The sequence below is a fragment of the Cynocephalus volans genome, chromosome 1 (genome assembly GCF_027409185.1).
Source record: "Cynocephalus volans isolate mCynVol1 chromosome 1, mCynVol1.pri, whole genome shotgun sequence".
In the NCBI taxonomy this organism is placed as follows: Eukaryota; Metazoa; Chordata; class Mammalia; order Dermoptera; family Cynocephalidae; genus Cynocephalus; species Cynocephalus volans.
In genome coordinates, this window is record NC_084460.1 from 106941199 (window position 1) to 106958845 (window position 17647).

Here is a 17647-nt window from a genome sequence, read left to right on the forward strand (position 1 = left end):
CCGTATAGTCAAAGTAATCAAACAAAAAAAAGCAAAGTTGGAGGCATAACACTACCTGACTTCAAAATATACCATTAAGTTATAGTAACCAAAACAGCATGGTACTGTCATACAAACAGACAAACTGACCAATGGAACAGAATAGAGAGCCTAGAAATAAACCCACAAACTTACAGCCAACTGATTTTCAGCAGAGGTGCCAAGAATATAGAGTGGGGAAAGGACAGGCTCTTCAATAAATGGTGCTGGGAAAACTGAATATCCACATGTAGAAGATTGAAACAAGACTCCTATCTCTCACCACACACAAAAATCAACTCAAATTGGATTAAAGACCTAAATTTAAGATGTGAAACTATGAAACCACTAGAAGAAACATACAGGAAACATGACACAAATGGGAGTGAGCAGTGCTTTTTTGAACAAGACTACAAAGGCACAGACAACTAAAGCAAAAATATATAAATGGGACTACATCAAACTGAAAAGCTTCTGCACAGCAAGGGACACTATCAACAAAGTGAAGAGACAATGTACAGAACAGGAGAAAGTGTTTGCCAACCACACATCAGACAAGAAGCTAATATCCAGAATATGTAAGGAACTCTAACAGCTCAATAGTGAAAAACCCACAAATAATTCTATTAAAAAATGGGCAAAGGACCTAAACAGAGATTTCTCAAAAGAAGACATACAAATGGACAACAGGCACATGAAAAATGATAAAAATTACAAATCATCAGGGAAAAGCAAATTAAAAACACAATGAGATATCATCTTGCATCAGTTAGAATGGTTTTTATCAAAAAGACAGAAAATAACAAATGCTGAGAAGAATGCAGAGAAAAGGGAACTATCCTACAGTGTTGGTGGGAACGTAAATTTGGCATAGCCATTGTGAAAAACAGTATGGAGGCTCCTCAGGGAACTAAAAATTGAACTACCCTATGGCCCAGCAATCCCACTACGGGGTATATACCCAAAGGAAGTGAAATCAATATAATGAAGAGACACCTGCACTCCCACATTCATTGGAACATTATTCACAATAGCCAAGAGATTGAGCCAACCTAAATGCCCATCAATAGATGAATGCATTAAAAAAAACCTGTGGTATATATACACACAGAAACACTATTCAGGTATTAAAAAAAAAAAAAATGAAATCTTGTTATTTGCAGCAACATGGATAGAACTGGAGACCATCATGTTAAGTAAAGTAAGGCAGGCACAGAAAGACAAACTCCACATGATTTCACTCATATGTGGAATCTAAAAAAACCCAAAAGTCATTTTCATAGAAGTAGAGAGTAGAATAATGTTTACCAGAGGCAGGGGGGTGGAGAGCAGTGCTAGGGGGAGAAGTGGTAGACTAGCAGGTACACAGCTATGCTATCTACCCTAAGAGAATCAATGAACAGTACATGCACACATAGAAAAAAGATATCATACCCCACAAATATGTACAATTAAATGTTAAAATTTTTTTAAAAAACAGTAATAATGAATTCGATTATGTATGTTTATGTGTTTATGCTTATATATAAGTGAAATACTTGGCAGTGATAATAGAGAGAATAAAAGTGAGTAGTCATGGAAATTTTGTTATTATAAGGCTCTCACAATTGTGACATGATACACTGTTATTTGAAAGTGGACTTGGATTAGTTGTAAATGTATATTGTAACCTCTAGGTTTACCACTGAGAAAAAAAAAAAGAGTTATAACTGACATGCTAAGAAATGAGAGAAAGGAGAACAAATAGAAAACAGTAACAAATATGGTAGATATCAATCAAACTATATTAGAGGTGGGGAAGGGGAGGGTTAGTGAGAAATTAGTTAAGGGTCACAAAGATTGACTACGTTTTGTAAACATAAATATACTAATTATCCTGATTTGATCACCACACATTATACACATGTACTGATATTCAATTCTGTACCCACAAATATATATAATCAATTATCTTTCAAAAAAAAAATCGAAAACAAATAGACAAAAAAAAATTAACAATCACTTTAAATGTCAATGGTCTAAATTCACCAATTAATATTAAGAGATTGTCAGAGTAGATCAAAAAACAAGACCCAACTATATGTTGTATACAAGAAACCCACTTTGAATTTAAAGACACGTGTAGAATAAAATAAACGGGTAGAGAAAGAGATACCATGCTAACACTAAAGAAAGTGGGAATAGCTACATTATCTTCAGTCAGAGCAGATTTTAGAGCAAGAACAGATATTAGGGATAAAGAAAAGCATCAAGATTAATGATAAAGGGATCGATACTTCAAGAAGACACAGTAATTCTTAATATGTATGTACTTCACAACAGAGTATCGAAATACATGTGGCAAAAACTGAGTATTGCAAGGAGAAATAGATGTATCCAGTATCGTAGTTGGAGACTTTAACATCCATCTTTCAGGTATGGAAAGATCCAGCAAGCAGAAAATTATAAGGATATCAGCTGAACTCAAAAAGCACCATCAATCAACTGGATGTAATTGTTATCTATAGACTACCTTCATCCAACAATAGCAGAATACATTCTTAAGCTAGCAAGGAATATTAACCAAGATAGAGCACATTCTGGGCCATAAACCACACCTCACCAAATTTCAAAGAATAGAAATCACAGTGTCTACTCTCAGAACACAATGGGATAAAATGAATTAAATTACAAATCAATAATGGAAAGATATCCAGAAAATCCCCAATCCAGAAAAATCCCCAAATATTTGGATATTATCACACTTCTAAATAACACCTGGGTCAAAGAAGAAATCTCAAGAAAATTTAAAAATATTTTGAAGTAAATGAAAATACAACTTCCAAAATTTGTGGAATGCAGGAAAGCAGTGCTCAGAGGGAAATTTATGGCACTGGATGCATATAGTGCATTGACAGTGTAGGAGGGTGTGTTTGGGGACAAGGGGTATATGGGAACTCTCTGTACTTTCTGTGTAATTTTTCCATGAACTTAAAACTGCTCTAAAAAATAAAGTTTATTAAAAACTAAAAAGAAGCAAAAAAATCAATTCATTGATATTATTTTAAAATAGAATAGAAATATCAAAAATTACCAGATATAATTAAGGTAAACACTGTTTAGTGAAATGTTTGTTTCAAATATATGTACATAAACATAACATAAATGTACATATTCGATCTCAGTATAAAATGCATTTCTTATTGTGGATAGGGTCAAAAAAACTTGAAATCACTGACTTAAAAGCTATATTTCTCTTTTGCCCTCTGAGTCATAATAAATATTTCATCTCTGTTTTTTTTTTTTGTTGTTGTTGCTGGCCAATTCTGAGATTTTGACCTTGGTGTTACAACACTGTTCTAACTGAGCTAACCGGCCAGCCCTCATTTCTTTTATTGGAAGCAAATCTTAACATACCTGCTCCAACGTAATTTACAGCTTTAGCAGCTCTCACTGCAGCTTCTCCAAGCTTTTTTCTTACTTCAGTTTTAATACCAGGCTATGAAAAAATATTTAACATAAGTCTCCATTAGTACCTTGCCTTACTAGAAATTTCCATTAAAATCCAAAATTATATTTCTATGTATTAAATAGTGCATTAAAAAGGTAAGGATTAAAAAGAAATACTGTCCCATACCAGTTTAACCATCAATATACCAAAAGTTTAATGGTTTTGCTAGTAATTTCTATGAATTGCAGATCATACTCAGCATCATTTATATATCTTTGTCCCTTATATCTACATATCAACTTTCATAACTATATGCCCACTTAAGATTACATATGTCAACATGAAAACTTTCAACAATCTTTTGTTTCAGGTAATAGAGCAATCTGAGTCATGTGCCTAATGATTATCCTGAAATAATGGGAAACCCTGAGACTCCAAGTTAATAAGCAAGGATCACAAAAAGAAAAAAAAAAAAAAAAAAAAAAGATATATCTCAATAAGTAAGCAAAGTCTTTAATATTTTAAAACTGCTCTGCAGATATATATTCAAGCAACCGCTGCTTGAAAATAAGGCTTTACTGCAATTATTGTTGACATTTACTTCAAATGGTATAAAATACTCTGCAATACAAATTTAAATTTTGAATATAGTGTAAGAGTAACAAACAGATTAACCAGAAACCTCAGATCCCTGACTTTTTGGAAATACAATATTGAAAAAAACACATATATAACCTTTGACAAGAACATATGGCAGTAGTAGACTCCAAAGAAATGTAAACGCCCAAATAGGCAGTTCTTGTGGTAGGCCTTGACCCAGATAACAACCTAAACCAATAAAGAGTAAGGTGCAAAGAGATGTAACAATTAATGCTAAGGGAGCAAAAGTTGCCACATAAATGTGACCCTCTTTTCTCTACAGTAGAACAATTAAGGCAAGAAAATAACTAATATATTTTAGGAACATCTGAAACAGTAAAAACAAGAGTCTTCTCTATAAAAAGATACATTTAATTAACCAGACTACTAAATTTCATTCTTGTAATTATTTCTAATTGATTACAATTTAAAATATGTATTGAAACCTCACTATACAGCTGCTTGCTCTAAGTCAAGTACTAAGATCAGAGCAGAATTTCTCAGATTCTATCCAGAAGGAACATGGCCCTGTTGTGTCTAGCCCCAGAACATTAACTCCCTCTTCATGCCTTACACTGCAGCGAGGACTTAACATTACATTACTACTGAGATGCAGTTGTCCAGCAGGACTTTGCGGGGTGCTCTCACTATAGCTTCTAAATAACTCATGGATCAAAGAAGAAATCTTAAGAACAATTTTTAAATATTTTGAACTAAATGAAAATACAGCTTCTAAAATTTGTGGGATGAAGTGAAAGCATGAGCTTCACAGATTTCTGATGTGAAAATCAGAGCAAATAAGGTTGCATTATAGAGAAGCTTACAAAGTTCCTTACAAGGTCCTTACCGCTGGTGCTTCTTCAATGACCTTCTGATGTCGCCTCTGCACACTACAGTCTCTTTCGAACAAGTACACAGCATTGCCATGGTGATCACCAAACACCTGGACTTCTACATGCCTATTTTAAGAGCAAACACACATGTTAATACATTTTTGTTAAGGTTAATAAATATTACATTCAGTAAGCTAAACTGTTGGCCACGGTGATTAGGATTCCTCCATTTTTTTCTTTAAGTAAGATCTGATATTTTGACCTTAAAATAGAGGTTATGGATTTAGAAACAGAACTGTAATCTTGCAAAAACTCAATGAAAAAGTTTCCATTTGTAGAATGAGTATTAAAGAGAAAAAAATGTATATGTATAAAATGACTGGCAAATAAGAAAAGACAGAACATATAAGAGACTCAAGGGTACATCACAAAAAGTACAGATTATCAAGAAGACTGATAAATTTGACTACATCAAAATTACAAACTAAAGTCACATTTTACAGATCCTCATCGAAACTTTTTTTATGACCAGTTTTTTTCACAGTCAGATTTTATAAACTGTGGAAGACTGCAATTAAAATGGTTCATCCAAAAGGGTTAATGAGTAAGTCAAATTAATACGGACCATCAATACGTTTAATACTAACATTAAACCATAAAAAAGACACTTAAATGTTGAGCATGAAATAGTAAAATTATGAGAAATCAGATTAAGAGTGAATACATGTAACACTTAAGAAAAGAAGGCTAACACAGACCATTGGTGAACACAGACCATTGGTGAACATGAAAGCATTCTTCACAGTAGGTTTATCTGGTGTGTTTGCACTGTACATCACCCAACATATTCTCCACCATGATATGGAAACAAGTGATTAGCAAATGTTTTTTTCTGTTGATTTTTAAAATAAAAAATGTCAAACATAGAATTAATAAAAAAGCCAGAAAGTCTTATAAATGTGCTGTTTCAGCACAATGGGTCGTTTCTATTCTTTTTTCTTTTTACCTCATGAAACATGTCATTTAATTACTGAAAGAGTTTATATTCTTGCTATATCAACTTTCCTGAATATCCCATTTCTGAATTTTCCAACCTGTCCGACACTTTCTCTTACTTGGAGCTAATTTCTTCTTTTTGGATTTCTTGCCTAGCTGACCTTTCTTCCCTTTTATTTATCTGCAAGCTATAATCACCAAATGCATTGTTGTCATTATTATTTCAAACAAACTGTTATCTTTTAGATCAATTTAGAATAAGAAAAATAAAAGATTTTCTTTTACCTTCACTAATTCCTTCTCTAATTCTCTTCCTTTACGTAGATCCAAGTTTCTAACCTACATCATATTCCTTCTCTCTGAAAAACTGTTAGTATTTCCTGTAAGGCAAGTCTACTAGTGACAAATTCCCTCTACTTTTGTTTGTCTGAGAAAGGGCAGCCGGGCCATGAGCCTCAAGCCCTACCTCCACCGGCAGCCAGGCAAGCAATGCAGACAGCTGCATGGGGTCCTGGGACAGGAGCCAAGGGCCAGCCCTGCCCTTTCCCCAACACTCCACAACACCTTAACGTGTACTTATCAGTTTCGTGTGTTTCTTTGGGGTGTAAACTTATCTGCTCATGTCCTTCACCAAATTTCTGCTTAGATTTTTCTAATCCATTTTTAAGAGTTCTTTTTGCATTAGGGATGTTAATCTTCAAGTGCTAAGTTTGTTCCTTATCAACTGACTTTTAATTTGTGATGTTTTCCTTTGTTTCTATGTTGAGAAAATAATTTTCTATCTAAACATTAAATAAACAAAAGAAAACAAATAAGCTCCAAACTAGACCAAAAAAAAAAAAAGAAAAAAAAAAGATTTTCTATTTGTTTTTCATTTCCTGCAGTTTGAAGATGATGTGAATTGATGTAGATATTTATCCTGTTTGGTGTCCTCTGAACTTCCTGGTCCTGTGGTTTGGAGTCTGTCATTAGCTTTGAAAACTTCTTGGTCATTATTACTTCAAATATTTCTCCTGCTCCTTTCTCTTTTCTCCTTGTTGTATTAAAATAACAAGTTATACTTTTTAAAATTGTCCCACGGCTCTTGGATATTCTGTTCTGTTTTTACTTTGTTCTTTCTTATTTCTCCTTGCATTTCAGTGCAGAAGTTTCTATGGACATATGTTCAGATCACTGATTGTTTTCTCACCTATGTCTAGTCTAGTCTACTGATGAGCCCATCAAATGAATTCTTCATTTTTGTTACAGTGTTTCTGATTTCTAGCACTTTCTTTTGATTCTTTTTTAGGATTTCCACCTTTCTGCTTACATTACCCATTTGTTCTTGCATGTTGTCTACTTGATCCATTAGAGCCTTTAACATATTAATGAATTACTATAAATTCCCTATCTGATAATTCCTAAATTCATGGCATATCTCAGTCTGGTTCTGGTGCTTACTTTATTTCTTCAGACTATTTATTCTTGTCTTTTACCATGACTTTTAATTTTTTTTGTTAAAAGTAGGACTTGATATATATACAATGTAATACTAGTATATATACAATGTAATACTACTCAACCATAAAAAAGAATGAAATTTTTCCATTTGCAACAACATGGATGAGTCTGGAGAAAATTATGTTAAGCAAAATAAGCCAGGTAAAGAAACAGAAATACCACATGTTCTCAATCATAACTGGCTGCTGGGAAAAGAGAAAGGGAGGGAGGGAGGGATGGGGGGGGAGGGAAGGCGGGAAGAAGGAAGGAAAGAAAGAAAAGACCACAACAATATGTTGAACTTTCAGAAGGAGAGAACAAACCTAAGGATACTAGAGATGGGGGGCAGGAAGGCAGGGGGTTTGCAGAGTGACAGGTTGGGTAAAGAGCATAAAGAAACATCATGATTTGTAAGAATGATATGCTAATAATAAATTTTAAAAATTTTTAAAAAGTAGGACACGATGTATCAGGTAATAGGATTTGTGGTAAACAGACCTTTAAAATGAAGTCTTACATTAATCTAACAGGAAGTAGGCTGTGTTTAATGTTTGCAGTAGCTGTAGGTGCCAGAAGTTTCTGTTTCTTCTAGTGTCCTTATTTCATTTTATTTTTCTACTCCCATGTTGTCATTGGGTTTACTTAAGAACTCCTTCTTAAGTAGACTCTGTGTTTTCTTTACAGATCTTTCAGTTGGAATCCATTGTTATTACACTAGAGCCCTGGTGACATGTGTCTCAGTCTGTTCTGGCTGCTATAAAAAAATACCTTAGATCAGGTAATTTATAAACAACAGAAATTTATTTTGTTGGAGGCTGGGAAGTCCAAAGTTAAGGCGCCAGCAGATTTGGTGTCTGGTGAGGGCCCATTTGACATACATGGCATCTTGTTGCTGTGTTCTCACAGGTGGAAGAGGGAGGGACTAACGGGCTCCCTCAAGCCCTTTCATAGGGGCACTAATCACCTCCCAAAGGCCTCACCTCTTAATACCATCACCTTGGGGGTTAGGTTTCAACACATGAATTTTGGAGGGACACAAACATTCAGAACATAGTAACATGGTAGTAGGGTGTGAGGAAAGAAAGCAATCTATAATCTTATGAGTAAATCTCCATCTTTTCATGGGCCGTGTTTGTGTTGTGACCTTCAGAAGTGTTTCTTAGCTTTTTTTCCTTTTCTTCCCTTAGATGAAACAGGAGCGCTAAAGTAGGTTAGAGTTAGCTAACTGCCTTTCCCCCAGGACAGAAAAGGCTCTGGTAACATTTCATTAGAGTTAGCATTACGTTTATTGGGAATAATAGAATGTTCCAAGCCTATTTCAAAATGGTTACTTTTTCCCTTCCACTGCTCCAAAACATGAGGAACTTTTTCTCAGATTTTCACTGTGAGAACCTGGTGGGGTTCCTGGAGGTAAAAACCCACAAGAGTGGAAGGGCCTGAAGACTGGGCCCCAAGGAGTTTCTTGCTTTCAAGCTAGTCCACACTCAGCCTCCAGCCATTTGTCAAAATTCCCATTTAAGTGTTATGGCTCCAGAAGCTTCTGCTCCAGGTAACTGATCTCAGCTATGATTCACTGAATTCACATAAATGTCCAGATTTCAGAGTGGTGGCTTGCCCAGTGGCCTCAGTTCTCTGATGGGTCTAAAAGTCATTGACTTTCACTTTGTTCAGCTTTTTGTTGCTTTCTGGATGTGAGTGATGACTTCCAAGCTCTTTGCATGTTGGAACTGAAGTGTTTTTCAAATTCCAACTGTAAAATTCCACCACTTCCACAGACTCTCCCTCATCTTTTAGTTACTCCAAGGAAGGAAACACTACAGCAGGGACTATGCAGGGACCATGTGGGGACCACATCAGGAGCACAGAGAAGCTCTTTTCTGCATTCTCAGAAGTTGGAAACACTTTTCCTTTGGCTACTTAAAAGGGAAGCTCAATGAAGATCTGTGTTCTCTTTTATAATTTCTATAGTTATCCAATCACTCCTGTTATTTGCCTTTTACTGATAGACCCTTTTCTTTGCTGCTTTATCTTAGAGGTTCTGGAACATAGTGTCTAGAAGTGTGTGAGAACCAGGGGTGCATCAAATCCCAGCTGTTCCAATTCAGCCACTTTAGAATTCTGGCTAGACAGATAGACAGAGTTGAATTCTATCAGGAGTGCCTTGATATTTTCTAAGAGTACTGAAACTTTTATTTTCCTATTTACATTTTTAATCTATAATAGAATATATATTGAATATGAACTGAGGATGAAATCTGATTTCTTTTTTTTTTATTCTCTCTAAAATAGTACTTTTTTTTTTTTGCAGCCTGCTGGTACAGCGATCTTACCAACACCTAGCTCAAACCAACTGAACTAACCTGCCAGCCCTATTTTAACACAGTTCGAAGATGGTTTCCTATCCCAGTAATTCAGATAAGCTTAACAGTTCTGATCAGATTTATTTATACTTTTTTATTTTGGCAGCTGGCCAATATGGGGATCTGAACTCGTGACCTTGAAGTTATAAGGCTGCACTCTAACCAACTGAGCTAACCAGACAGCCCTCTGATCAGATTTATAAAACATCTTGATAACTACTTCTCAGTTATCAGCACCACATTGACAATCTTCCAGCACTCCGTTAATTCAACAGGTAATTATATGGAAAGATATAAAGTATACATACTTTGATTATCATGATATTCAAATGTTATTACTAGAAAATACAGAAAAGAAATATATAGAAATGCTAAATACTTATATTAGGAGAATGAGATTATAGGGTTTTTTTTTTTCATCTCCTATTTTTTCCAAAAGTTTGCAATGTATTAATATTACTTCTATATTTCAGAAAATATTACTGAAGACTGTTATGAGGAAAGTAGTATACCAGGTAATATATACAAGAAAATAAAAGCAATATACTACCAGGTCCTTAATTCCTAGGAGCTTCCCAGCTATTGGGGGAATAAATTACAACACAAGACAATGTATAGCTAACATTTCACAAAGAATTTACATCTTCAAAAAAATGTTGTAGGCTTTGAGTTATAGTCACTGAAATAGCTAGCTGATATCTCTACAACAATTCTCACTCAATAGCATGCTAATTTGGATGGTTACCTTTTTGAAAGGTATTAAGGAAGGAAGCCTTCAATTTACCTTAGAACCTCCTCCATTTTTGCCTTATTTCCTGTTAATATGTGGCATATGTTGTGCTTTCCTAATCAGTTGATCTATTTTGAGATTGACTCTTTTTTTCACTACCAAATTCTAATTGAATTTCATTTACTGTGCCATGCTCAGGGCCAGTTCTAAATTTTGTAGGGCCTGAAACAAAAACAATTTGAGGGCCTTCTTTAAGGAGGCCCTCAAATTTAAAAATACAAGATTAGGTCAGAGTCTTAGAAGAGGTTCATGCAAGGGAAGGGCCTAAAGTTTCAAGTCCATTACCTTCAAGATAAATCCCTTTCTGGTCATGATTCCCAAGTGAATCATTCTTTTCCCTTGATTTACAGGTTACATATTTCTCTAAAACTAGCCACAAAATCTATGAAACAGGAAATAGTATCTCATTTTAAACAACAGACGTAAAAATAAAATTCCAGAAAACAAAAAAACTGGGAAATCCCCATAGTGTCTGCTATAACTTATCTAGAAAAGCAGTTTCATGCAGTGATTTAGAGTATGAACTCTAGAGTCAAACTGCATGGATTCAAATCCCAGCTTTGTCACTTAACAGCTGGATGACTTCAGACAAGTAATATGAACACACTCTGTTTCTTAGTGTCCTCAAATGAAAATGAGAATAGTACCTACCTAATGGGGTTGTTGTAAAAAATAGATGAGAATTAGAAGGACAGCAAGATTATTTAGTATATGTAAAATACTTAGAATCTGGCATACGGTAAGTGCAATATAAATGTTAGCCAATAGTATTATTTATTAATTTATAACTTAAAATTACAATTAAATTTGGGTAACTACAGATGCTTCATGATTTATGATAGGTTTATAGTAAGATAGGATAAACCCATCATACATTGAAAATCCATTTAATACATCTAACCTAACAAACATCATAGCTTAGCCTAGCCTACCTTAAGTATGCTCAGAACACTTCCATTAGTCTACAGTTGGACAAAATCATCTAACACAAAACCTATTTTATAATAAAGTGCTGACTATCCCATGTAATTTATTGATACCGTATTGAAACACAGTTTCTACCGAATGCACATTACTTTTGCACCATCATAAAGTCAAAAGATTTTAAGTTGAAACATAGTAAGTCAGGGACCATTTGCATTTTCACTTTATGAGCATCTCAACTGATGTTCATAGAGTTCTATAAATATAGCTTAATTTATTATAAAAAAATCTTTTGTATTGGAAAAACCCTATATTCCATCAACAAGAAACAGACTGAATGAATTACATCAATATCATGGAACGATTATGCCACCAATAAAAAGAATGAAGTAGTTCTATATTTACTGTCATGGAAAGATGTCTATGATATAATATTAGTATGTAAGTATATAATGTTACATAAGATTCTATTCACTGTTCTTTTGTATGTATTTTGTTTTCTGTGTGTATATGTGTTTCTGTTCACATGAAGATGTCTGGAAGAATGCATACCATCCTATAATTAGTGGTTACATCACGGAGTGAGACTGGGGAACTTAACATACTTATGTACTATTAGAATTATATATTTTATAGAATGTGCATGTGATACTTTCATAATCTAATTTTAAAAATCCGAGTCAGAAAAATAAAGCTCAATTTACCTTGGTGTGTCCACAAACTTCTCAATCAGCATAGCATCATCATTGAAAGACTTCTTAGCTTCTCTCCGTGCCGACTTTAAATGTTCTTCAAATTCTTTTTCTGACCTAACGATCCTCATGCCCTAAGAGAGAAAAGATGGCTTTGATTACAACATAAATAAAACAAAGAAGGCCATCCTGAAATGGCAGACACGAGCATGCACAGTCTTACTTTTCCTCCTCCACCACGGACAGCTTTAATCATGACAGGATAACCAATTCTCCCAGCATGTTCTTTCAAACATTGGTCTGATTGGTCCTCACCATGATAACCTTCCACAACAGGTACTCCAGCAGCAGCCATTATGGATTTAGATGTGCTTTATAGTAAAAAACAACAACAACAACAAAACACCAAGATGCCCCAATTCTACGAATTATTTCATACAAGAGAAACACAAATACAGCCCAGTCTATAAATTACAATGGAACTCTTTAAAGAAAACTTCCATGGGTAAAGAAAGGACAATATAGTCTGAGACAACAAATATTAATACAAATATTAAAATGTCTATTACTAGGTTTCCTCATTTCATGTGGCAGCTCATCCATCTTATTTTTATTCCAAAAAACTAATAAATATAATTAGAAACACTAATTAATTGAATACTTTCTGTAATTCAATGGAATCCCCCCTATGTGGCAGATAAATAACTTATACCTATGACAACAAAAGAGTATAATTAAGATACCTATTATAAGTAAAATAAACTATTTCGATTGACCTTCATATGGTTATATTTGAAAAGATATAGAGTCATACCTCTTTATACCCATGTCTCTAATTGCAGATGAAGGAGGACCTATGAAAATAATTCCTTCTTTCTTACAAAGTTCGGCAAATTCCATGTTTTCTGAAAGAAAACCATATCCTGGGTGGATAGCCTAGAAGTGAGAAATACAATGACAAACTTACTAGTTAGTGCTCGACTAGCAAAGGTTTGATGCAGGTGAAGTTGCCTTCTTCTGGGGGGGGTCTCTCTCTACTCTATATTGGTGATAGGTATACTATGGTCTCTATCAAAATCTGTTTCCAAAAAAAAAGTGTCTGAAATATTCATACTGAGGTTCTGAAGCCCTACCAAAATCAAAAGAATCTTTATTTCTTTTTATTGTGGTAATATATACATAGCATAAAATTTACCATTTTAACCACTTAAGTATATAATTCAGTGGCATTAAGTACACTCACAATGTTGTGGAACCAGCACCAAAATCCATCTCCAGAATGTTTCTATCATCTCAGACATAATTCCCCATTCCCTCCTTTTCCCTAGTCCCTGGTAACCTCTATTTTGCTTTCTGCTTCTATGAATTTGCCTGGTCTAGGTACCTCATAAAAGTGGAATCATACCATATTTTTCCCTTTGTGTCTGGCTTATTTCACTTAGTGTAATGTTTTCAAGGTTCATCCATGTTGTAGCATGTGTCAGAATTTCATTCCTTTTTAAGGCTGAATAATATTCCACTGTATGTACATTCCACATTTTGTTTACCCACTCATCTGTTGATGGACTTGTGGGTTACTTCTACCTTTTAGCTAGTATAAATAATGCTGCTATGAACATTGGTATACAAGTATCTCTTTGAGTCCTTGCTTTAAACTCTTTTAGATAAATACATAGAAATGGAATTACTGGGTCGTTTGGTACAGAAGAATCTGTATTTTAATTTAAAACAATATTGCTATTAGAGTAGAATGTCAAAGAGCAAAGGGTTTCAAAGTGGTGAGGGGTATTTGTCTGTCCTCATATAAAACTGGCCTAAAACTGAAACCATGGTATCTAAAACTGAAAAGGTCACTCTAGCACGATAACAACTCATTTATGTTCAGGTAACAACTATCTGCCAATGTCATCTTTCCAGAAAAAAACTAAGAAGCCATCAAAAAGTCATGCATTAAAGTCTATATATACTTTACTGAAAGAAGAACCCCTCAGACTCTAGCCTAGTCACTTAACTTACTGAGAATCTTAACAAATTCACTTATTTGGCTTTCTAGTCCACAGAAGAGAAAAATCAGTAATCGAAGGACAGCAAAATTTCTAAGAGTAAACACACTGACAACAAAAAGGAAGCAAACAGAAGAAAGCAAAAGGCAGTAATAGGCTTGGATGATTTAGTGAGGGATGAAGCAACTCTCTCCAACATCAGTAGCCTGGAGGGCATTTTTATTCTTCTAAAATAGTAAATATGTATTATAATCATAACCAAGAGAATGCAAAAAGAAAAAAGCTCAACCAGCTCTAATTCAAAATAGTTAAATTCAAAGAACATTTCAGAATTACAGGGGTAACCTATAGATGTCTGGGAAACTCATATGAATAGAAAAACCCACATCCCAATGATGACAAAACGCTAGATACAGATAAAATGCCAGACAGTCACATTTGCTGTCAGTTTGGGGTTTTTGTTTCTTTTAAATCAAAGTTCAATTTTAGTATTTTACATGAAATGATCAAACACTTATGCTAGGCAAAGTGACACAGGTCTATCTAGATCCCAGTTCTCCCTGTTGGTTTTTTGTTTGTTTGTTTGTTTGTTTTTGAAGTATGATTTACAATACTATTTATAGTTTGATTAATTTAGTAAATTTATACAACTGTGCAACTATCACTACAATCCAGTTTTAGAATAGTTCCATCATTTGAAAATGTTCCCATATACCCATTTGCAGTCAATTCCTGTTCCCAAGCAACCACCGACCATATAGTACATAGTCTTCTGTGTCTGGCTTCTTTAACTCTGCATAATTTTTTGAGGTTACTCATGTTGTTTTATGCGTGAGTGGCTCATTTCTTTTTATAGTATATATTCAATTACATGGCTATACCATATTTTTTTATCCATTCATTTGGATTTTTATCCAGTTTGGGGTTATTATGAATAATGCTGCTATAAACATTTATGTACAAGTCTGTGTGGACATATTTTTCATTTCTCTTGGGTAAATGGGAATGCAATTGTTGGGTCATAATACAGTAAGTATATGTTTAACATTTTAAGAAATAGCGAAACTGTTTTCTAAAGTGACTGTACTATTTTGCATTTCTACCAGCAATGTATGATAGTTCCAAGTTTCTCCATATCCCTGCCAACATGTTGTACTGTCAGTCTCTTTTGATTTTAGCCATTCTAGTAGATGTGTAGTAGTACTGCACTTTTTAAATACCATCAAACTCACCCAATGCAATGATTTTTAGTTATGTAATCATCACCACAATCTGATACTAAGTAAGACCTAATAATGTAAGTTTTTATCACCTCAGAGAGAAACCCTGTGCCCAGTAGCAGCCATTCCCCATTACCCACAATAAAAGAGCATTTGTTTTTTTAACTTTTCACTAATGTATAATATATGTAAAGTGCATTTGTAACAGGTGTACAGCTCTTGTGTTCATAGTTTTCATAAACTGAATACACCTGGGTAGCCAGAACTCAGATCAAAAAATAACATCACTAGAATTCCAGAAGACCTCTTTATGCTCCTTTGCCATTACCATAGATAGGCCCTTCCCAAAAAGCAGTACATCAACATTCTTCTTAAAAGTCTCCTTGGGTGATTTTAATCTGCAGTCAGTTGACTGCTACCTCTTATTCAACCAGAGAAGGTCTGTATTTTAGTCCATTCCTGTAGCTTGTCACAAAATACTTGGAACTGTGTAATTTATAAAGAAAATGAAATTTACCGTTTACAGTTTCTGAGGCTGGGAAGTCCAAAGTCCATCTGGTGGTCATGACAGCAACCCAGGGGTCTCGCGTTGCAAGATGGCGGAAGCAGAGAGAGCAGAGAAAGAGCAAAACGGACTCTCCTCTTCTTTTAAAGCCCTCAGAACCACCATTTTTAATCCATTCACTACTGAATGGCCCTACAATCTAATCACCTCTTTAAGGCTTCACCTTTCAATTACCATTAACAGTCATAGTGGGGGCTAAGTTTCTAATACATAAAACTTGGGGGACATAATTCAAGCTCCAAGGAGTTTTGGGGGGACATAATTCAATCCATTACAGTCTGAGACAATTGACAATGAAGGGAACTAGCCTAAGGCATATTTAGATCTTACTAGAGTCTCTCAGTACAGCCATGTCACCAAGCATCACCAGAAATTCAGCTCATTTGTAAATTTTACTCTAGCTCCTATGTACCTATGTCAACATGGCCATGTTAAGAACAACTATACAATTTTGGAAAACTTATTTCAAATCACTATACATGTGTCATTCGATGTCCTTTATCAGAATGATCAATAAGTTTCTTTTTCAAAGTCAAAGTTAGGCAAGGTTTGCTCTCCTAATTAACAAGTATCTTTTCATTAGAGGAGAGCTTTGTAAATTGTAACCCACCAAATTATCTTTTGATTAGGGCTGCCAGGAAGAGCTAAAGTAGCTTTCCTTGGCCTAAGTTTTCTGATTTTTTTTCACCTCACCCATCATGGTGGTGTTAAGTTTTCTGATTTAATCCCAACCCCCCTTCCCCTATATTACTTGGCTTTTGCTCTTTTTTATCCTTTGTTTTCACCACGATCTGTAATTTTTGCAACCCATCATAAATCTTAAATATCCAGGCAAAATGGATTTTTTTGGAAAATATTTTATTCTTTTCAAAACATTATTCATTTTGAAATGTACTTCAAAGTAGATATTATTCTTTTCTCATTGTTCGTGTTATTGTAGAACCTAACACAATACTGTACTATCCAAATAGGTTTAGAGTTGACAAATTCCCTGGAATTAACATATCATACATTTGCTAGAGGATGGTTATTTAAACTGAAAAATGGTCTCAGAAAAGTCCTTAAAAAGTGAGTAGATTTTCAACTCTAAGGAGGAGGCTACACTAATAACATAAGAAGGAAAAAAAAAAAAAAAGAAGGAAACTGATTGGCCTACAAAAAGTAATTTTTAATTAATTAAAATTTCTGATTAAACATCTTCCATTTTCCCAAAACTCAGGAAAGTTCTATTGCTCAGTCTGGTCTGATGAACAGGGAATAGAGCCAGGAGTCAGGAGACTTGTTTAATCCTTTCTCTTTCAATGATTAGACAGGTTCTAGTTTCCCATCACCTGGGGATCTGGATAAAAATGCAGATTTTGCATAAAAATGCAAATTACAATGTGGGGTGGGAGCTAAAACTATGCATTTCTAACAAACTCTCAAGTGATACCAATGCTGCTGGTCCATGTACCACAATTTGAGTAGCAAGAGACTAAATGACTTTGGATAATGTCATGTAACCTTTTGTGCATTAGGTTTTATATCTGTAAAATAGAAGTGATGATACCATGTCATGTATGCTCATATACATGATAAATACAGAAAGTGATATTTATGTTAAAGTGCCTGGATTCCTAAGGATAAATATTATACAAAGTCCATGTATTATTATCTCCCTAACCCTCCTAAGGGCCTTTTACTCCGGGAAATAACTAA

At 34.5% G+C, this 17647-nt stretch overlaps 1 protein-coding gene across 4 annotated transcripts in view; it reads right to left on the minus strand.

The window, feature by feature from the left end:
* The window catches only part of MCCC1 (methylcrotonyl-CoA carboxylase subunit 1), a 62193-nt gene that overhangs the window by 31268 nt on the left and 13278 nt on the right, over positions 1-17647 (minus strand). For 3 of the 4 annotated variants that reach the window (XM_063102067.1, XM_063102057.1, XM_063102076.1), the window contains exons 5-9: positions 12976-13097; positions 12385-12532; positions 12174-12295; positions 4935-5046; positions 3415-3496 (exon numbers count right to left, since the gene is read on the minus strand). In XM_063102067.1, coding sequence (XP_062958137.1) covers positions 3415-3496; positions 4935-5046; positions 12174-12295; positions 12385-12532; positions 12976-13097 — 586 coding nt within the window. The remainder of the gene's footprint in view (positions 1-3414; positions 3497-4934; positions 5047-12173; positions 12296-12384; positions 12533-12975; positions 13098-17647) is intronic. The other variant, XM_063102086.1, reaches the window with a different exon arrangement.